This window comes from Lytechinus variegatus, chromosome 16 (assembly GCF_018143015.1).
Source record: "Lytechinus variegatus isolate NC3 chromosome 16, Lvar_3.0, whole genome shotgun sequence".
Classification (NCBI taxonomy): domain Eukaryota; kingdom Metazoa; phylum Echinodermata; class Echinoidea; order Temnopleuroida; family Toxopneustidae; genus Lytechinus; species Lytechinus variegatus.
The window spans coordinates 9,961,526-9,984,255 of NC_054755.1; the positions used below are offsets into that span (position 1 = coordinate 9,961,526).

Consider the following 22,730-nt stretch of genomic DNA (forward strand, 5'->3'; position numbering starts at 1 on the left):
AGCAGACCCATGTATCCCTTTCATAATCTAATGCACCATATATTTTTTTATGAAGATGAATTTAATTTATGAGGCAGCTAGATAAAATTTTGTAGTTTATTTGTAATTTTTATGGACTAGAATAATCAATTCTTTGGTGACATTTGTTTGGTGTTTAAAACATCCAATAATTTTTCGTGTATAACCTACAGTGTAATATAGGCCTAACGTTAGTTAGAAAGAATAACCCTATCAATCGATCTCTGATCCTGAATAGCGTCTGGTGTTGTGCATATCGGAGTATCCAGTGAGGACTATCAAGCAGTAAATTTGGTAAATACTTCATTTATCGCTCTTTTTCATGAAGTTACGTCACTTATTATCATGCACTGCCATATTTCTATAGTGACTTCATTAATATTGAACGAAATCTGTTCAAACTCTTAGTTTATTTTACTGTTGAAGTTCAAGACAAGTGATTGTTTTCCTGTGGTGTCAGCTGCGCCTGCGTTCCTTTCGTACGTGGGTGAAAAATCAGCGCAATACTGCCCTGTCGACCGGGGCGTGGCCCCGTGTATTTGTGGTCCAAATCGGGCAACGCGTCTATCGGGTTTAGCTTTAGCCATACCTGTGAGTGGTAAGTGTACCAGCTGTAGAGCTCGAGGGTTTAGATATAAAGATTAAGGAAGCCTGAACAATGGATTTATTCCATGTTTGTTGCTCATTATTGTACAGTCGTTTATAAAGTTTTACAGATAAATTTGGGATAGATCTAATATTAAATGTGAATAATAAACTGTAAATGTATAAAGAGATTGAGAGAGAGAGTGAGACTAGCCAGGCCCAGATCAGGCTTTTTACTTTTAGTTTATACTAGAGAGTAAAAATCACTGACGTATGCTTACTCTCCATGAAGCCAGGGATTCTATTGCATTCATCTACACATACCACCAAAAAACCTCAAACTTTTGCCCCTGTGACTTCTACTTCTAAAGGATCTACATGTAGTAGGCCCTAAATCCTGTAAATGGGATACAACTTCTATGTTGTCAATTACATTTTCAAACAAGAATTCATCAAAAAATGAGAAAAAATATTATGAAAAGACAGGAAAGTTTCACCCAATGTTCATACCGCCATCTTGTTCTTCCCCAATGTTACAAGTTACGCGTGCTTCAGTAACGTTGGGGAACTTTTAAAAAATGTTGACTTAAAAACACAATGTGATTCCTAGATAAATTGCCACACAGTCAGACCGCAGCTCGCGCGATAATGAGCATATTCACGAAGATTTATTCAGCGGCCCTCTAGCGGTCTCCGAAGGAAAACGTGCGATCAATTTGGCTTGATTTTCCCAGTGATTTGGAGGGGCTGAAGTTATAGCTCTGTACTGGTTGCTAACTTCAGTTTACGTCGAAACGAATTGTGGTAAGTTATTCTCAAGGCCTTCATCTACATTTTGATATATAATTTTTCATATTTCGACATTTTCAACCTACCATTTTTACCTGTTTAATTGATGCTTATTTTAGTAATATTTTAACTACGATTTTGTAGTCGGAATTTCACTTTTGGTTCCTGACTTTGCTACATAACCAAATTGTTTCGACCGGGGTTTTTTATAAAGAAGAAAAGTCACTGTTCAAAATATGTCAGAACCAATTTGACGCAAACTCACCTTATATTTTTATTTTAGAGAAAATGATACCCTAAAAATCAAGAAATTTACGTTTTACCCGGAAGTAACCTTCGCGTTCACTCTACGATGGCGCGAAATAATGCTAAAATTGCGTTCGTCGCGGGTTGGTAGGATTTCGTCTTTGGTCCCATACGTTGAAACTTCTGTAATGATGACAGATGGCTCGCATTATTTATGTGACTGTGCTGTGCACTGTGGACGGTGGACCTGTTTTTATTTGTAATTAAGACTTAATATAAACGAAGCTCAATAAGTAGATGTCTTCTAAAATTTATTTAATGATTATCAGGTTTCCGAATTCCATCAAGTTTTTATAGATTGAGATATTTCTTGATTTAGGCCTATGTTTAAAAAAAGTTAACCTTTTTCTTAATAATTAGGCCTAGTCGAAGTTGAGTCCCATGATGATTTTTGCCACAGGCTGCGGTTAAGAATGAAATGATGATTATTTTAGACAGTCTACTCTATAGAAAATAAACAATTTAAAGTCAACTAAAAAGTTTGGTACTACCGTACTCAGTAGTATTTATAAACCATTTTGTTCAAATAAAAAAAATGTGGCTGTCGCAGCGCAGACAGTACAGTACTACGTGTAAATAGTCTCTCTTACATGTATCATACATGTACTTTGAATGATTATTTAGTAATTTAGACTATTTATCTCTTTTTTTTGTCTCTTCTACACTCAGATCTGCACACTTGCTGACTCTGGTCCCTGCTCGCTACTTCATTCTGGGAGATGATCCATCATGTACTGGTCGGACTGATTTGGACAAAGCCATTTTTCGTTTGCAAATTTTGAAGTGATAATGATACAACAGAAAATTGATCTTTATCGATATTGGAAACAAGAAAATTCGAGCACAGTTTTGGAGAGGACTAAGAATACTGACTTTGACAGGAATACAGCTTGACAAAAAAAAGGAATACACAATTTAAAACCAAAGAACAGTTTTAATATTACTAATGGTGCATTGCAAGAAACTTTCTACTCATTCACACATTCCAAAATCAAGGGTAAGTCCTTTGCTTAAACACAAACATGTAGTTGATTTGCAATTGAACATAAGTTTCTTGCAATGCCCCATAATTATATTTTGTTCTCAAGCAACTCTGTTAATGTTATCCAATGTGCTGAAGGTTAAGTGTTTATGTATGTTCACAATTTTTTTCTCAAAAGTTATAATATATTTGTCCTTTTACATGTAAACGGTATTCGAATGTGGTTACGCTTTGTTTTTGTTTTCCACAGTAATTATTGCATGTGTGAAGTGAACAGAAGGGAAATATTTGTTGCGAAGCACTGTGTGAATGTTGTGTGATCATGGAGCTATGGTGTGATGTTATTATGATTAATTCATCATTTTTGTTGTAAGACTGTAAACCTGGTGGATGTGAGGGAGTGGCCTGGATGAAAGGAAAGTGAACATGTGTCCAATTACTGATTTGCACACTTTAAGACAATTTTGTTCGTGGATAAATATTAATGTGCATTCCCTACCTGTACATTCCATGTAAAGGAGAGGTCCACCCCAACAAAAAAGTAATTTGAATTTCAAGAAAGATAAAGTATTGCAGAAAATTTAATAAACATTATGATTCAAAATTTAAAAAATTATAATTTTGACATTTAGAAATTTGCCTAATTTCATTAAACAATTATATGCTCATCTTGGTCAAGGTGCAAATTACAGAACTGATTATGTCACACACACTCTAATTTCTTGTGTATTTTTTTGTTTGATACCTGTTCATGACATGTATGTTTTATTTTGATTTTCTCATTTTTGACAAATTTTGAGAGATTTTAATTCCTCCATTAACATTTGTAGTTTCCATGAATGTAATCTATTGTGACTCGAAGAGTTTTTATAACAAATTTGCTAAAATTGATATAATAAAATGCAACCAAAATTTAGAAAGTAATGTGATGTGAATGACATAATCAACTCTATTTGCATACCATTGTTTTGTGTATATAACTGTTATGTGTTAAAAAAGGGAAATTTCTCTATTCAAAGAATTTTTTGTTGATGTGCACTTGACCTTTAACTCACTTCCCTTCCCACCTCTGCCCAAATAAGTGTAATCAAGAACCTGAAAATCAGAAGTGATTAAGTAGAAGATTTATTCATAGCTCCATGATTTAATAATGCAGCCCTAAATAGAAATTCACATGAAAGTAAAAAAAAAAGAGAATAAAGCTGGGTAGGAACGGGGAGGAATATGATTTAAAGAAAAAGCCAAAATATATTCCCCCTCCCCCCACGAAAAAAAAAACACTCCGTCGATTGGATGCGAACCAGGGTCCCTACAAGTCAAACATAGTGCCTACGCAAGTCGCCACAGATCGCTTTCGTACCACTTCCGGGTTTTTAATGCTATATAAAATGTTGTAAGTCTGTGCGCCGCTGTTGACCAATCAGAACGCGTCGGCAATTGTACTGCAATTCCAATCATTTTGCGATGGACATTGCCGTGGTTTTTTGTGGTTCCTGACTTTGCTACATCATGAAATTTCATAATTTTTTTTAGTCGTAAAGAAGAATGTCTACGCTTTATATTGATTATAATATCAATTTGACGCAATTGTGATTTCTATGCAAAAATACGCTCCGTTTATTCACACATATTTCTTGAAAAAATCCTTTTTTCTAAGCTAAATATCGGTCTTCAAAATACGTCCAATGTGCATTTTATTCAAATGATCAGATATTTCAAAGCCTTATCTATAAAATAAGACCAATTTTGTGAGGAATAAACGTTTCTAAGAGCAAAAAACACCGATCGGAAAGTTCGTCTTCACAGCTCATTACGTATGCATAACCACGGACGGCTATGCATACCGCTGAATAAAATAGAGCACTTTCGGACGGGCTGCGGACTGACTGCAGATCATGCACTGCATATTGTTTAACTGAATGTAATACCCCTTTCATAAACCCAATTATGCGGCTAATAGCAGCATAATTTGGTCGTAAAATCGGAGGAGGACCAGAGTTATCCGCATTATATTGATGCTGCAATTATCCGCCTAATAGCAGCATCGGGACCAGATTTTGACGTTACATGTATGAATGCATTTCGAAAGTAATGTGTATAATTGCCATGGTACGGTCACAATGTCACCCTTTTCCAAGGCAACCGCATCGGAGGGGGTGTGTGCGGTTGTCATGACGATTATCCTCCTTTTTCAGGACGGGCGCTCGTAAAAATAGTGCGGATTATTTAGGAGTTTGTGAACGCAATTTTTATTGAATTATCCGCATTACTCTTAGGCAGGTATTTGGAGGATGAGTTTATGAATGGGGTATAAGAGGCATATGACTCAGCTCAATGAACTTTTAGAATAATATCATCTTAAAGGGGAATCCAACCCAAATAAAAACTTTTTATAAGGAAAAGAAAAATCAGACAAGTTGATAGGTGAAGGTTTGAACAATATTGGACAAACAACAAGAAAGTTATGAATTTTTAAAAGTTGTAAATATTGGGGATCACTTTACCCATGGAGACTTCAAATTGGCCGCATATGTGATGCCATAGTGATGTAAGGCAAGGACTACTCTTCCATGGACTCCAGTACATGTACATGTACATATTATGGCTAAAATGTCCCTTTTCCCAAAAGTTTTATTTCAAATCACGGTACATTTTTCTTTCATGAGGACATAAAACAATATACATGGGTTATATTTAGATTACTGCCCCCGGGGGAATGGGTACTTAGGAGAAAACCATAAATCCCTGATAATAAAGTACATGGCCTATGGGAAAGTTGTCCTTGCCCCTTAATTTACTTACATGTACCCAGTTGCCAATTTGAAATCTACATAGTATTAGTGATTTCAGTTTTAAAGCAGTTATACATGTAACTTTCTTACTGCTTGGCCGATTTCTTTCAAACTTTCACCATTCTGTTTAATTTATTTTTCTCCTTCCCAACACAACTGTTTAAGGCCAAGGCTGGATTCCCCTTTAATAAAAAAAATAAAACTGGACAAACTAGAGATTGAATGCATTCACAGCCACTTCTACATGTAGGTTGGGCCTGATCCTGAATGCTTAAAATCCAGTAGATATCAGTATATTAAAACAAGTGTGTTCATTCAGTCTAGAATCACTTGATGAATTCTTGATCTAGTAGAACAATACAGTAGATAGATTAGAACTCAATAGCATTCATTCATGAAGTGGAGAGCCATAAACATGAATGGAATTTTCATATTTGATGTCTTTTTAAAGGAGTCTACCCTGGTATTCATCATTTGCAAACAATTCATTTGCTTGAAGAGTTGATCTATAAAAAATAATGAATTGTCATCATCATGTGTCTAAACCTTCAATTTTTCACTATTTGCCAAGATTCCCATGAAATTTTTTGTAGTCCCTACATTCTGCTAGAACATGGTCTGTCCTATCCTAGTCTGCTGGGCAAACCCTTCACTCGAGTAAAGGGTCTGAATGTGCAGCCTACCCATGCCTTGTGTACTGAAGGCTCACTTGCTCGGTATCGGAACAGCAAGTTCTGTACATGTATACTGGTGCTAGTCTTTGCGTGGAGGCACACTTGTTGATCAAAGTTCCAATCAGGGTCTGTGTCTGCAGACTAGTCCTATCCTGTACTGTACATGTAAGGTGACTTTAATCGTGTACATCTGATTACTCATCCGTGAAGATGAGAAGCATGTCACTTTGATCATCCATGCTTTGATAAAATTCACATGAATATACTGAAATCAAGCTGTACAAAGCTATAAATTTGTTTTACTCTGACTAGAGAGGGATTGCCAAATACTATATTGGCATGAGAAGAGGCTGCTACTTGGCATGTACCTACTGTACAGTGTAATACAGAAATTCGGAATGTGTAGATATTTTGACTTGTAATTGGAAGGTCTGTACCATGCCAGCAGTATATACATGTAGAAACTGGAATTTGTTGAAACTTAAATAGATGGCTCTCATTTATGCCAGATCACCTTTTTATTAATAATATTGTTTGTAATAATATCTGGTACTTTAAAGAAAAAGTTTATATGAAAAACAGTGAAGATCTGATACAATTATATGATGTTTCTTTTTGTTTCCATGTGCAGCAATGGAGCAGGTTTGTTACAGATTCATTTACTAGCTCAGTTTAAGGTTTAACATCAATTGGTTTCCTAGAAAGTTAATTTCCTCCAAAAGATGAATTTCCCTATAAAATGAAACTAATTATGTTAACTTTATATAATCAGTTCCCCAGGCCCTACACTTTTCAGGGCATATTACTACACAACCCTCTGGTGATGCACTCAGTGAATGAGCTACAAATAATCAAATTTGTACTGTCTTACAAAGAGTTACGATTGATCCCATTGATGTTCTATGGAAAGCCAGCAATGTCAATGTCCAAATACATGTTCAAAATATATTCTAGAAATGATGTATGTACTATGTACATGTATGTATTCATACATTCACTGTTTTCTTGACAATTCAGTATGCTTGTCTTTGTTTTCAAAGGACATCGAACAATCAAAAACATCGAAAACAATATGACATTGATGAATTTTCATATACATGTACTTGAGATTGATCGGATCAATCGTAACTCTTTGTAAGACGGGGCCCTGTATTGACAACCCAAGGGAAACAAGCAAGGCATTCTAATGGGAAGATGGTTTTATGGACAGATTCTTGTATCCATCAAGGAGTACTATATTCAGGAAATCAAAAGATACAGTGTACATGCTGTATGCGGTCTTTATAGAAAGGTGGTCCTACATGTAAAGGTGGCAGCTTTTGTATAATAATTGTAAAATTTGTCATTTACATGTACCATTCGGTGACTATTACATGTATCTGTTTGGTCTACTAAACCTGTTTTTTATCTACAGAGTACTACCTGTTCGAGCTCTCGGGTACGGTCTCAAACATTTCTTGTGATCGTTATGGTATACACTACATGTACGTACAATTGTTCCTGTGGCTTAATGTTGGTTATGAATCAATGAAACTACTATCCTGTTAAAGTTGGATGATTAATTTACAAATCTGTGGTGTAAAAAAACTGTATGAATTCAATAGTCTTCATAATTTGGTTTCTGCCAGGTTTGGTAGTCTACATGTACATGTACTGATGGTCACAGTCTACTTCAATGACCAGTATAAAGGCCTGTAATATGTAAAATATATGGTGCAGGCATCAAAATAGAACTGGAGGGGTAAGGCAACGATACTTTGGTGAGAGGCACCTTTTCACAAAGGCCAGTCAGCAGAAGATAGCAAGGCCAGATGAAATGACAAAGGGGGGAGGGAAAAAAGAAGGAGGAATAGTGTAAAAAGGAATATTTTCTTGGCCATGGAACTGTCTAATAATGCCCCAACATTCATGTGAGAATAATCAGTGTTATCTTTTACGTGTAGAGTACATGTAGGATGTCTTGCTAACTTCATGTTGGAGGACCTATTAGCATGATATACTGATATACTTGTGCTGCCTGTGTTATATGAAAATATAGCAATTTTAAGTTATTTTAGACCCCCCCTTTTTACAATTGACAACTAATGCTAGATGCACATGCATATTGTATTCAGGGTGGCCCGGGTGTCCAGCTTGTGATGACAGTGTCCCCCCCCCCCCCCGCAAGTTATCCAGGGACTCAGTTTTATAATTATGAGGGGAGCAATAAATAGCTCTCCTAGATCTTTTAAGGAGAGCGGTAGAGGAGCACTGCAAAAAGCTCTTCTTCAACATACAAGGGGAGCTTTTTGTCCAATTAACAAAACAGATGGAGGAAATGTATGTACTATAAAGTTACAATCAACAACCAAAGGAAGTATTTGTAATCGTTTTACAATGTTTTGTAATTAGATTGTGTGTTATCAAAACCTGTTTGAGTTAGGTTTGACTTTGGCTTAAAGTTAAGTAACTAACAATTTTTTTTTTCAGGGGCTCCATTTTAAATTTTTTTGGCAAATTTCGGGGGCTACTTTTGCATTTCGGGGGCTCTTTTTAAATGCTACTTTTTTGTATTTTGAGGAATACCTGTTCACTTATTAATGAATTATTACTTTTTGTTCAATATTGTATGATTTTTAAAGTTATTTTTCATGCTTAGAATCTTGGATGTGGGTGTGTGTGGGTGAGTGCGTGTGTGTGTGTGACTGTGAGTTGGACTTGGATATACCTGTTCACTTATTAATGAATTATTACTTTTTGTTCAATATTGTATGATTTTTAAAGTTATTTTTCATGCTTAGAATCTTGGATGTGGGTGGATGTGGGTGTGTGTGGGTGAGTGCGTGTGTGTGTGACTTGGATATACCTGTTCACTTGTTAATGAATTATTACTTTTTGTTCAATATTGTATGATTTTAAAGTTATTTTTCATGCTTAGAATCTTGGATGTGGGTGTGTGTGGGTGAGTGCGTGTGTGTGTGACTGTGAGTTGGACTTGGATATAAATGAATTCAATATCTAATTTCTACTCCATCTATTCCAGTACAATACCTTGTACTCAGCCATGTACATGCAATAAAGGCCCACATCCCCTAACTTTTCCTGAAGTTCTTTGAAAACGCAGATCTCCATGAAAATTTCATTTCTCTATTGGGGAGTCTAAATTTGGTGAGAATGTATTCATTAAGAACTTAAATATACATGACAATGAAGAAATCATCAAACTTTATTGGCAGTTTTGAATAATATTCATGAATTGTAAACTCTGTCTGAAACAGAAAATCACCATCATTGAGGCCTTTACTGAGTGAATTGTCCCCCAGAGCTCTGGCAGAGACAGAGCTCTAACTGGCTAGCTAGTAAAAGCGCCAATGCGTGAGCCTGCCGCCAGCCTTGTAAAATAGATGGAGCTTTGTTTGATGATTTATTGTCTGATATAATACCTCATCCCCTAGAAAAGAAAATAAATGATTTTTTAGTCATAATTAATAAATAAGGTAACTTATTTTGGAAGTTAATAGGCCTAAGCCGTTTTGAAAAGCAAAGCCGAATGACAACTCACCAATGCTAGGTTACAAGTCTCAGGGATTTATTTCCTGTGTAATTCGAATTATTTAATCACAGAATCGTGATATCTGTAGGGGAAACATGTGCATTCGAAATTGCACATGGTGGTAATAATAATGGACCCCTATACATGCAACTGTTTCCCGACCGTTGCATTGATTTTTTTTTCCGTAGTTGGTACCATGTGTATGGAAATACGTGGTACAGAAAAAATAACGCAACGTCGGCATTTGAAACTGCGCTACTCGCGCTATTTTTAAGGATTATTCATGACTTTGAGTGTTGGTTTTTGGATTATTTTTAAATGGTAAGCGGAGCTCGAGCATATTGAGTTGTTATTCACTCGGCAATAAGCATGATTTTGGGTGATTTCGAGGGCGACTTTAGGCATTTCCGCGCAGGTCAACGATCGCGAGGCGCGCTATTAATCGTGCTACCAAAAATGGATTAAGGCGCGCATGTAGCGCGCGATTGCTCTCGCGCGCCTTAAAATCGAACCCCTGGTTATCACTGTTAAAATGTTCATTGTTGACTTGTGTTACTATTGAACATTATGAATAGCTTTCTATTGCTACATGTACATTGCAAACTTCTGCCACCTCCCTACTTTCATTGTACACCAAACCACTCATACCCATGTGGGAGTATCATCCATACCCCAGTTTTACATAGAGCTCTTTCAGCTGTTGTGTATCAGTGACAGTTGGCTTGATGACAATACAAGATTCTCTACTGGTATCACATACCATGAAATCTCTGAGGTGAATCCCCCATAATGAAATAAGAGCTTGTTGTGTACTAGTCTTGATACCCAGAATTCCAAACTATCAAATACAAATTGTCTGTTCCAGTTTAATTCATTGTTCAATCTGTTGAAATGTTTATTTTCTCTTTGCAATTCAATTTGTGTTTTTTGTCACATGTTAGGCCTAAGTGTCACCATGAAACAAAAGACAATGTTTAAAAGTCCATAAATTATAACATGTACAGTATACAGCAAGTTTGCCAGTTGATCCTACATGTGTGCCTTTTTGGGGGATTACTTTCTTGTAATTTGCTTTCACACCGGCAAAATACCAGATATTTTAAATTTTAGGTTGGTCTGAAAGAACATAATGATAATAATAATAATGATGATAATAATAATAATAACAATAATAATGATAATAATATTAATAATAGTATTAAATGATAGTAATGATAATAATAATGATAATGATATAATAATGATGATATAATAATAATAATAATGATAATAACATTTGATAATGATAATATTACTGTAACATACATGTAATACATTTAAAGGTATTGTTCAACTTTGTGAGCAGCTGATTTAAAAAATTCTCAAACCAAGATGAAACATTTGTACAAGTGCATGTATTAGAACTAATAAACCCTGAAAACAACCATTATTGAGAATGAAAAGCTAAAACTACAAGGCAAACCCCGATTTTGTAAATAGGCGTCTTATAGACACCTAAATAGTACACATAAGTGTATTGGATGAATTTTTAGATGGTGTTTCCGGTCACTTTATATTTCAATTTTTGATTCACTAAATAATTATTTTCGAGCGCAATTTTTTCTGGGCTTCATTTTTGTAACATATCAAAGACACAGGTGACAAGTGTGACCTTCTAGCTCATATTTTTTTAAAGTCAAACCAATGTTAACCAATCACTTTAATGATGCAGGTGCCGATTATCTACTACGTACATGTAGAAACTATCTTTGCCAAGGGTGCAATGTACATAATCAGTTTTTTCAAATGGTTCATCCAGGCTGCAAACTTTCATATAAATCCAATGCATGGATGCATCCAATCCTCTTTGATCCAGGGTTTTACTGGAAATTCACTATCTGTTCTTCTGTTGTGCCCACTCTCTTCTATAGCTTCATTCATCATTCCAAGAAAGTGGGTGTGTACATACAATGTAGGTTTGCGCACATACACAGATACACAGGTCTACTCATTCACACACACATAGCTACTTGGGTTGTCAATTTACATGTATTTCTTTTTTATTTGAGGATCAATCATACACATACATGTATATGTCTATGTAGTACAATCTAAATGTAGGTATTCAAATAATAAATCCATTGAAATACTGATATTTTGGTTACATGTGTACATGTATATTCATACCACCAATTTGTACAAAGTTCTGTAAGTCCAAAATTTCATAGACTTTGTATATTATAGTGAAGACATTCGTGTATGATCTCTTCAATGTCCCTTGAAGGCCCAATGGGGTCACTTCCTTTGAAGAGTGGGCAGCGTCCGTGGTTAAAAAAAAGTTGCAAAAATAGATATCAGAGAGATACATGGCACAAAAGGAATACATACATGTAGTTCTGGACAAAAAAAATACCATGTGATTCAAATTTCTCATTATTCAAGTTGGTGAAGTACGAGGTAGAGAAGTTGATGAATATCTCGAAATTGAACTCAAAATGAGAAAAGAAATAATTCTGATCAAAAATGTTGATTAGCATCTTGCTATGAATTATGTTAGCTCCAATAACCAAATGTTTTGTTTATACACTATGTGATGTTCTTTTTATTACATGTAATTGTACCTGACAGTGATGTTTGGTAATAAATTCAATTCAATTCACCTTTTAAAGGAAACTTTAAGGAAATGTACTGAAAGTGCATTAAATTTGTGTGAGCATATTAGTCACAATATACTTTACATTGTATACGTACATGTATGCCTCAAAACTGTGTGTCTAGGATAAAAATATCACAGAAAGGAAATAGAGAGTCTGGTTTTGCATCCATAGAAGGTCGTTTATCATCAGCCCGAGATTGCTCAAATATTGAGATTCTAGCACATGTGAATTTTCAGGATACCATGTTCCCCGGGGGGGGGGGCACTTCCATTCACGAGTGGATACCATGCCATGGCGTCTCGAAAAGCACCCTAAACACGTAATTTCCATATTCTGAAAATGCACCCCTTAACAAGTATTGGCATTTGAAACCCTACCCTTAAAAGTATTGGAAACGAAACGATACTCTTGGCAAATATTCCCTGAAATGAACCCCTAAACAAGTACAGGAATTTTTATTGTTACGGGTCGTCGGCTTTAATACCTTGTTTGGTTTAGTACGACCCCACCTTCTACACCTTGCACAAATCGGACTCTAAACACGAAGTGTTGGGGCAAAAAGGACATCCTTTATAAAACATTGTAATTTTGTTTTATCGTCCCCGCAAATTCGACCCTAAACATGTAATTTTCCTAGCGAAATAGATACCCTTTTTTTCATAATTTTTGTGTTTTTGACACACTTATCACGTTAAGTACTGCCCTATCGTGAAAAACACATCCTTTTTAAGTTTTTTTTGGTCACGCATGGTATCCACTCATCAATGTACATGTAAGTGGCCCCCCCCCCCCGTCAATCTGGCGTTTCCTTGATGATCTCAAGATTTTTTTTAGAAAAAAAGCTTGATTTTATAGAAACCCCTTGCAATAATGTCCAAGATTGTAATGACTCAGTGAGTCAGTGAGCACTTGAGAAAAACTTTGAACTTTGAGAGATCATGACTGTTTCTAACCTATCAATATGAGATTATTTCATCTCAGTATTTATTTATACTCTTAATAATAAAGATTCAAGAAACTCAAAGGCCCGAACTCACTATGATTCCGTGTAGAAACTACCTGTGGTTTGTGCTGATTTTGTGAAGTGGTTGTGCTTTTTGAAATAGCATGTACATGAACATAGCGTCCAACAATTTATCATGGAACCCTGTTTTTATTTATAGCCAATCAATTATATCTTCTGGCTACTGTAAATGTAGCACTCACTTTTCATTCAACATGAAAGGGTTCAGATTTGATATACCCACAATTTATGATCAGGAAATTGATCATTCCTTTTGCTTGCAGACAGCATGCAGCTGCATTCAATCAAGAGGAGGGGGGTTCCTTTGTATTTGTGACATAGTATGTAAATTGGAGTAATACTTTTGGGGGAATACGCGTACATGTAGCTCTCGTATATATGTATCTTATCTCCATTAACCTCAGATTCCTTGGTTTTGCAAACCATCTTTGTCTGATCTGCCCTCGCGATTAATCTTGAGATTAAAGACTCCCCATACATGTACCTGTATTCTATACCCTCAAAAGGTGGTTTCAAACAGCCTCGATCATAAAAATCCCTGTTAAATTACGAGAACTTTTTTAGGCTAAAAAATACCCATTAATTATTCCTGCATTCACACCGCCCCAAAACATATCCTTCAGGATAAATTCCTGAAGTTAGTCCTGAGCATGCGCAGTATGGTCTGATAAGCAGGCAAGGCGTGAGATTCAAAACCACTAGCTCAGCAGCCACCCACGGCGCCCGCGCCCAACTACACGCTGGTCTAAAAGTTCCCGTAAATTGCTTTCACATCGCCAAAATACCTCCGACCTTGGAAAAATCCCCGCGAAAGTTCTCGTAATTTTGCCAAGTACTTACTATTTAGCGGGTATTTTCTTTCGGGGATATTACGCGTAATTTGCTTTCACATTGGCAATATTACCTGGTATTTTCTGATCGGGTGAATTTCCCGATCAGAGAATACCTGGGACTGACGAACTTCGAGGCGGTCTGAAACCACCTATGGAGACATTCTTGTTTAAAGTACGCGAAATGTTTTGGTATCATCGTCATGGAGATTATTACTATCTTGGAACAAAACCAGAGGGCATCTTCACTAAAAAACAAGTCGAGAAGATCTCTCCTGCTGTGCATACATGTACCGGGTAATTCATTGTGTCGGTGCAGAAACGCTGATATGCATGGCACTTTATACGTGCTGCTAAGGGTGCTTTTGGGCGCATCCGATGCACTATAACAGTGTGGTGTTACGGGCATTCTAGCACCGACACCACGAATTGGTTCGCATGACACAAGCACGCCTCTCCTGCAATTGGTGCACAGGGTGCAAGTTTGTCAAAGCACCATTAACAACAACATCAACAACAAGAGAACTTGCAAATCCATATGTAGCTGGATGATTCACCAAATAGCTTATTGACTTGGATGGTATATTTTCAGATTGTTCTGAGGCAGGTAATTTGTCATCTTGATCACAATAAGCAGTCCAATTTGAAAACATTTTTAGGCTGATGATAATGAGACCTCTGTAGGTATTTAATCCAAGATAACTCTCCATTATCCTGGTACTAAATCTCTTGTTCATCAACTGATGGATAAACACTGAGTTGTTGACATTTCAAAGTATATTTTTGTATCGTTTGTCATTTTATTGTTCATAAGGGAATTTATAGTCTGTATGTACTGTACATACATGTACCTGTACAAGTCCAATCCTTCCTATCCTTTACAGGTCCATATATAGATCTACATGTAGTACATGTATTAAAGCCAATATTTTGGCGTATAAGCTAACAGATTTTTTTCACAGACAGTAGGCCTATATGTGTATTCATTCACTTTTTGTCTCATCATTTTCATGATCACCTCGTCATCTTGGTCATTGCTGTTATCAACATCAACATCCCATTTATCGTCAGTACCACCAACTTAAGGTTTAGGATGTCACAAAATCCTTGTCAATGAATTCCAAGTTTTTCATTTTTCTTTTTATAATTCAACAGGAAAACGAAAACAGTGAGATCATGGGACTGTTCGGGAGTAACGTGGTGGCCTTCAAGGGTCAGAATTACGACCAGTTACGAAAGAGTGCCCAGAGCAGTGGGTCACTCTTCGAGGACCCGGAATTCCCCGCCTCAGACGCGTCCCTCTTTCACAAGAGAACATCGCCAGGGAGGATTGAATGGAAGCGACCTGGAGTAAGTTTTCATTTAAAAAATGGTAGAATATACCCATCTATAAGAAATCAGATCATTTATAGATAATTTAGTAAGATTAAAAGCAGAAGCAGGATAAGAAATGAAATTTTGTTGATTCTTAAAGACAGAATCCATCCATCAGAATTTATGAATTAGATGTTCTAGAAATAAACTTTTTTTTTTGGGGGGGGGCAGGGGATTTGATTTCCATTTTCCATACAAACTACATTCTACAACATTTTTTGCCCTGATTATATCTTTTGATCATTTCTGGGACAAAAATTCACTGTGCTCCTGTGTACTTCATTCGAATCTTTTACAGTACTACCAGAACAAGCCCGCTGTAAACCTTTAGAATCTGAATGTTTGCTAGTACTCTACAGTGTAGACCAAAATAAGTGTCTCATTGTGATCAAGGCTACATAAAAACCTAGTCAAAAGAACTCAAGGTTTATTTTGACACGCTGTATTCACTAGATCCTAAAAATACAGCCTGTACTTGTACACAGCATCTGCACTGTTCATTACCAATATTCCTCTCATCGTTGCACTTAAGGCCGCGCATCATTTTCTCATCTTCATTATCTCCCACAATGTCTTTACAAGCCGGTGTACAAAGAGACCAAATTATTATCGGACCAGAAAGTGTATATCCTTCTGTTGGTGTAAACACACTCAAGAATGGCAAGCTCATGTACAATGTATGTGTGCATTGTCTACAATTACATGTATAGTGTTGATTACTCTCAAAACCAAATGACTATTAAAAATGTCTGCTTTATACATGTATACTTGTAATAAAATGTATTAGTGTCATTTGGATAAAGCTGGTTTTAGCTGGAAATGGTTTGTCGACAGTACATGTACAGTGCTCTTCCTACAGAGCGTCTGGAGAATTGGAACATTGAATTCCGGGGGGGGGGGCTCTTACATTGACGAGTGGATACCATGCGCGACCCCCAAAACACGTAAAAAGGATGTCTTTTTCACGATAGGGCACGCTACGTACGTAACGTGATAAGGGTGTCAAAAACACAAAAATAATGAAAAAAGGGTATCTATTTCGCTAGGAAAATTACGTGTTTAGGGTCGAATTTGTGGGGATGATAAGACAAAATTAAAATGTTTTATAAAAGATGTCCTTTTTGCCCCAACACTTTGTGTTTAGAGTCCGATTTTCGTGAGGTGTAGAAGGTGGGGTCGTACTAAACCAAATAAGGTAAAGCCGACGACCAAAGGACCCGTAACAATAAAACATTCCTGTACTTGTTTAGGGGTTCATTTCAGGGAATATTTGCCGAGAGTATTGTTTTGTTTCCAATGCTTGTTTAGGGTATAGGGTTTCACACGCCAATACTTGTTCAGGGGTGCATTTTCAGAATATGGAAATTATGTGTTTCGGGTGCTTTTTCGAGACCCCAACTCTCTCTCAACCCTCTCTATCAATCAATCCATCCTTCCATCTCCTCCTTTCCTCTACTTCTTTCCTTCTCTCTTCCCAACCATTCCCCCTTTCTTTTTCCCTCCTCCCAGAGTTCCTGTCTGTCTCCTAATTGAAAACATGGGTTCCCTGTCCACAAATCACTGTTAATTGCAGCAAATTCCTGATGAAAACAGTCAATTTGGGAATATTGAGCCAAAGTGGTAAAAAAGAATTCAGGCAGTTTGTACTCAATTTACCTATTAAATTTGAAGATAAATTCTAGTTGTGGTAACGATCTCAAAATGAGGTTGAAAAGAATCCAATGAAAAAAAAAAAATTGTAGTTCAGTATGAATAAATAAAAGAATATTTGCCAAATAGTTTATAAAAAAATGTGTAATTCCTGAAAAATGAGCAAAACAATCTAGGAATTCCATCAAATGTCAGGTATGTTTCAAAGCAAATTAATACACTGTCCCACATATATACATGTATGCTTTTCTGTGTTAGTGATCATCCGAAATATTGATTTTGAGCTAAGATTTCATTATTTTACAATTATCCTCAAATTATTTACAAGACTTTCTCATGGAATAATTGTTTGCTGCAACTACATGTACATACTGTCTTATACTTGTATTACAATTATTGGTAACAATGTACTGTAAAAACAGTGCTTTATAGTCATCATTATAGGCCTATAGATACATGTATTGTACAATATTTTGTACTTTGCAAATTTATTATCAATTTTCCCCCTTAGCCCTTTTTTCCCTTGAACTTAATAGTAAAAAACTTGGATGTGTTGAATACCATAGCAACAAAGCATGATATCATATTGAGAAAGGAAGTATCAAGTTTACATGTACAATGTACATATATATTGTACGCTGAGCGCAGGTAGATAAAGACATATCTGTATAGGCCTTAATTGGCCCATTGCTTTATCATATATTCTTCCAGTCGAGGTCACAGAGTGATCACTATAGGTGGTTTCAAACCGCCTCGGTCACAAGAATCCCCGTTAAATTACGAAAACTTTTTTAGGCTGAAAAATACCCATTAATTATTCCTGCATTCACACCGCCCTGAAACATACCCCTTCGGGATAAGTTCCTGAAGTTACGAGCATGCGCAGTATGGTCTGATCAGCAGGCAAGGCGCGAGATTCAAAATCACTAGCCCAGCAGCCACCCACGGCGCCGCACCCAACGATACGCTGAGCTACAAGTTACCGTAATTTGCTTTCACATCGCCAAAATACCTGTGACCTTGGAAATATCCCTGCGAAAGTTCTCGTAATTTCGCCAAGTACCTACTATTTAGCGGGTATTTTCTTTCGGGATATTACGCGTAGTTTGCTTTCACATTACCAAAATACCTGGTATTTTCTGATCGGGGTAAATTTCCCGATCAGAGAATACCTGGAACTGACGAACTTCGAGGCGGTCTGAAACCACCTTATGACTAATACGACAGTAATCTCACAAGTTTAAGGCAAACCTCAAATGTGCTGCTTGTATGTTACAGTAGCTTTAAATTGGCTTTATAGTTTTAAAGGCACATTGGGGGAAAAATAAATCCAAACTGAAACCAGTATTAATTTTGAACAATTTAATCTTATCTCAATTTGCTTTCACATCCTTGATAAAGAAGCCAAATTTGTACCACTTTTGAAGAATAATAAATTACTGAATAACCGTATAGCTACATGTACATGTACAATATCCATGTACATGTAGAGGAAAACAAGGACTTTAACATAATTTGAAAAGTGTGAACAGTCAGGAAATTTGAAGTTAACTGATCTGAATTGCAGACCTCGATTCAGCTGTGGACTAGAATGATTCATATTACAACTAAGATCAGAAAATGTCATACTGTCGTCCTGTGAAATTCTGTGATATTTACATTAAACATTGTAAGATGTTGAAGCACGAAGTTAGGCCCTATACACTGTCGCTAGAAATAAAGCACTGTAGAGTCTTCTTGAGTTTTTTTTTTCCAATACTAGTGCATACATCAATTTTATACTAAAACCTATATACATGTATGTAATTTTAACCATGCACTTGAAAACATTAGTTCAATTGCACTCTTTCATCTCTTGGTGTGACTATAAAAGGATGATGATAATTTTGTCATTGTTTATGAGCCCATTGACTTGACGGGTTAATTATTAATATGCTGGCATGCTTGCTGTCTGGAACAGATTGCTCGTCAAACAGCTTAATGTGATAGTGTCGCTTGTATGGACAGCTGCTGGATCTGGATCTACATGTAGCTAGACCCAATTAACTGACCTCAAAATATATGTTCAGTTTTTAACCTTACCCACTGTCCCGGGGGGGGGGGGGGGGCGCAGTCAAATACATATTGCTGAACACATGCATGACCAAATTATTCCCAAACACCCTTTGGAGCGTTGTGGCCCAGTGGATTAGTCTCGGACTTTGAAACAGAGGGTCGTGGGTTCGAATCCCAGCCATGGCGTAATTTCCTTCAGCAAGAAACTGATCCACAATGTGCTGCACTCAACCCAGGTGAGGTAAATGGGTACCGGTAGGAAGTAATTCCTTAAGAAGCTGTGTGCGCTATGAACGCCTGGCTTAGCCGGGTAATATAGGAGCGCCTTGAGCACCTAATAAGGTGGATATGTGCGCAATATAAATATCCTATATTATTATTATTATTATTAAACAAGTTTTTCTCTGTTATGCAAAATAACCCCCTAAACAAGTATTTCGTGGGCTTCATTTTACACATTTTGGCCCCTAAAGAAGTTGGCGACAGAATGTGACCCGAAACAAGTTTTCCCATTTCCCAGGCCCGTTCCCCTGGTCGTAGTTTACAATCGGGAAGAACCCAAGCACTTTTCAGAAACGAGGAGGAAAAGGCCCAGTGGAAATTTTCTGCGTTATGAAATTATGCATTTGTACATGTGTAATATGGGATGGGGGATCGACCTTGCAAAGCAAACCTTTGGAATCATACATGTACTGTAGATAATCTCCCTACATTCTTTTCCGATATAGAGATAATTAAAGATGGAATATGCCTAATGAACTTTGAAATTATTTGGTCACGTATACATTTAGAAAAGCCTGCTTCCAGTAAATTGGGCATTGTTTTCATGAAAAATGTGAAATGCAACATGTTATATTGGTAATTGAATGCAATACATGTACATGTATAAGTGTATATTCAAGATGTTTCATATTTACATGTATGTGGAATTTACAGTACATTATATTTTATCAAAATTATTATATACATTTACATGTATTTGAAGTACTACAGTATTATGCACAATGACACATTGAAGGATTGTGCCCCCCCCATGATTGTTGAATCTGAACAAAATTAATTGTTCAATCCAAACAGATTTGGGAGTTATGACTATGAGTGGGCGAAGATTAACCATTATTAATGATAAGCTGTTGTGCCCGTTATTCACTCAACTATTCATGGCATCACACCCACGCTAAGTGGTATAAATTGATCAAAATAGTCATGTATGCATGGTTCTCAAATGAGATGAGGGGGGGGGTAGAATGTGGGTTAGAGAGAGGGTGTATTAGAGACAAACATTTAGGAAATAAAGTGCTTGCAGAGAGTGAAGAGATACAGATAAAGGGGAAGTTCACCCTGACAAAAACTTTATTGTAAAAATAGCAGAAATAATAATAAAAGATATTGCCGAAGGTTTGAGAAAAATTCATCAAATAATTAAAAAGTTTAGAATTTCAATTATTTGATTTGTGACGTCATATGCGAGCAGCATTCCTACATAGCGAATGGTAAAAAATCAATGAAATGTCATTTTCTCAGAAAATTGAAAATGGTTTTCACTGTACCTTTTGCATATCAATAGACAAATCATTTCACACCCGATCATGAATAGAAAACAAAATTAAGTCATCAGGAACCATGCAAAATTTGAAATTCATGCATTTTATATAATATAACACATGGGGCAGCTGCTCGTTTATGACGTCACAAATCCAAAACTTTGAACTCTAATAACTTTCTTACTCTTTAAAGGATTTTCCTCAATCCTTCACCAATATTTGTTACTATTTTTTCTGCTATTTTTGCAACAAAGTTTTCTTCAGGGTGAACTTCCCCTTTAAACACACAGAAATAAAATCAGAATTCTGGGGTGCATAATATCAAATTTTCCTTTCTGGGAAAAATTGAAGTTAGAAAACTTGTTTCATGGTATTTTTTTAGAAAATTTTGTTAAATGTTGGGATTATAAGGGTTCAGAAAGCCATTTTGAATCTCGCGAATTTGTGTGATTCAAAACGTGTTTAATCAAGAAACACGATTCTGCATTGGGGATGGACTGACCTTAAAATACAACCTGAAAAAGAAAAACCTAATATGAATATCTTTCCTTTGACAAATAAATTTGTAATAGAGTCAATATTGGATTTCTTGCCTCTGATAAGAAGTTTGCCCACCTGAAAATTGTGTGAAGATACTCAAAAATTGAGATTTTACTAGATAAAATTGGCAACAGCACCAGTTGTGAACAGTACAATGTAGTCAATTCTCGTATATCTGTTATGATTTTAAGTGCCTACAACAATGATGTTTCTCATTTTCATATGAAATGTACAGGTACATTGATATATTGACTTGAAAGGATGTTGCATGAAATGCATTTTCAATTGATTGCAAATATCAAGTACAATTCATAGTGCATATATGAATTTTAATGGTATTAATTTCTAGTGCTGATGAGTGTTCAATTTCAAATTTGAAAGTAATTTCAAGATTTATTGATTGATTTCATGTCCTAAGTTTTAATTGCAATTGATTGCAAGAATTTTAAAGATGCCCTTTATAAGTTGCTGATGTCATGTTCTGCATTGTACCTTTTGCCCCAGCACTTCATAAGTAACAACAACAACATACATGTACATGTAGCACTGTTTAAATTTTAAGCACCTTGTTTAAGCCCTTTACTCTAACAACAAGTTGTTTAAATGTTTAAACCAAATTGTTCATTATTTATACACATCTTGTTTAGAACTTTAAGCAATAGTTCTTAGTGACAGGCCTTATTGGTGATTACAATTTTAAACAGCATTTTACAGTGTACCAGTAACTTTTTGACACTCCTTCAAATATTTGATTTGTTTTCAAATGACAAAATAGAATATGAATATCATTTATTTTGCAGGAATTAACAGAAAATCCCCATCTTGTGGTTGATGGTACCAAGAGCGGGGATGTGTCTCAAGGTCAGCTTGGAAACTGCTGGTTTGTTGCTGCTACGGCCAACCTAGCACAGGAGAAGGAACTCTGGGAAAAGGTGGGTATTTCTTGAGGATTATGATCTTTCCATCATGTGACCTTGTCAGACTAAAACATTTTGACAACACAAATTTGACTGTACTCTGGATGGTCATTTCCTCCTGTATGCTGCAGTTCACAACAATCCCAAGTCCTGGTGGGTGTTTCATAAAGCTGTTCGTATAAGACCGACTTTAAGAACGACTGGTGATCCTTTCTTGTGGTAAATGGTATATACATTGACCATGGTTTATCGTGTAAGAAAGGATCATCAGTCATTCTCAAAGTCGCTCTTAACTTACGAACAGCTTTTTGAAACGGCCACCTAGACTCTGAGCAAGCTTTATGGTTGGTAAACCCAAACAAACTTCCTGCATTCTGGAAAATCTTTTACAGCACAGAGGCATATTATTATCATCAAATAATTAATTCTTGCACGCTACTCATTAACCTCAGCTGTGTTGAACGCAGCACAATGTGGATCAA

At 36.2% G+C, this 22,730-nt stretch overlaps 1 protein-coding gene across 2 annotated transcripts in view; it reads left to right on the forward strand.

Annotated features, from left to right (window-relative positions):
* Positions 1-229: 229 nt before the first annotated feature.
* Positions 230-22,730, forward strand: part of LOC121430051 (calpain-5-like) — a 37,663-nt gene continuing 15,162 nt past the window's right edge. The window contains exons 1-3 of one of the 2 annotated variants that reach the window (XM_041627324.1): positions 230-312; positions 15,324-15,518; positions 22,132-22,263. In XM_041627324.1, coding sequence (XP_041483258.1) covers positions 15,345-15,518; positions 22,132-22,263 — 306 coding nt within the window. In that variant the 5' untranslated portion in view covers positions 230-312; positions 15,324-15,344. Of the gene's footprint in view, positions 313-6,764; positions 6,789-15,323; positions 15,519-22,131; positions 22,264-22,730 lie in introns of those variants that run through there. The other variant, XM_041627323.1, reaches the window with a different exon arrangement.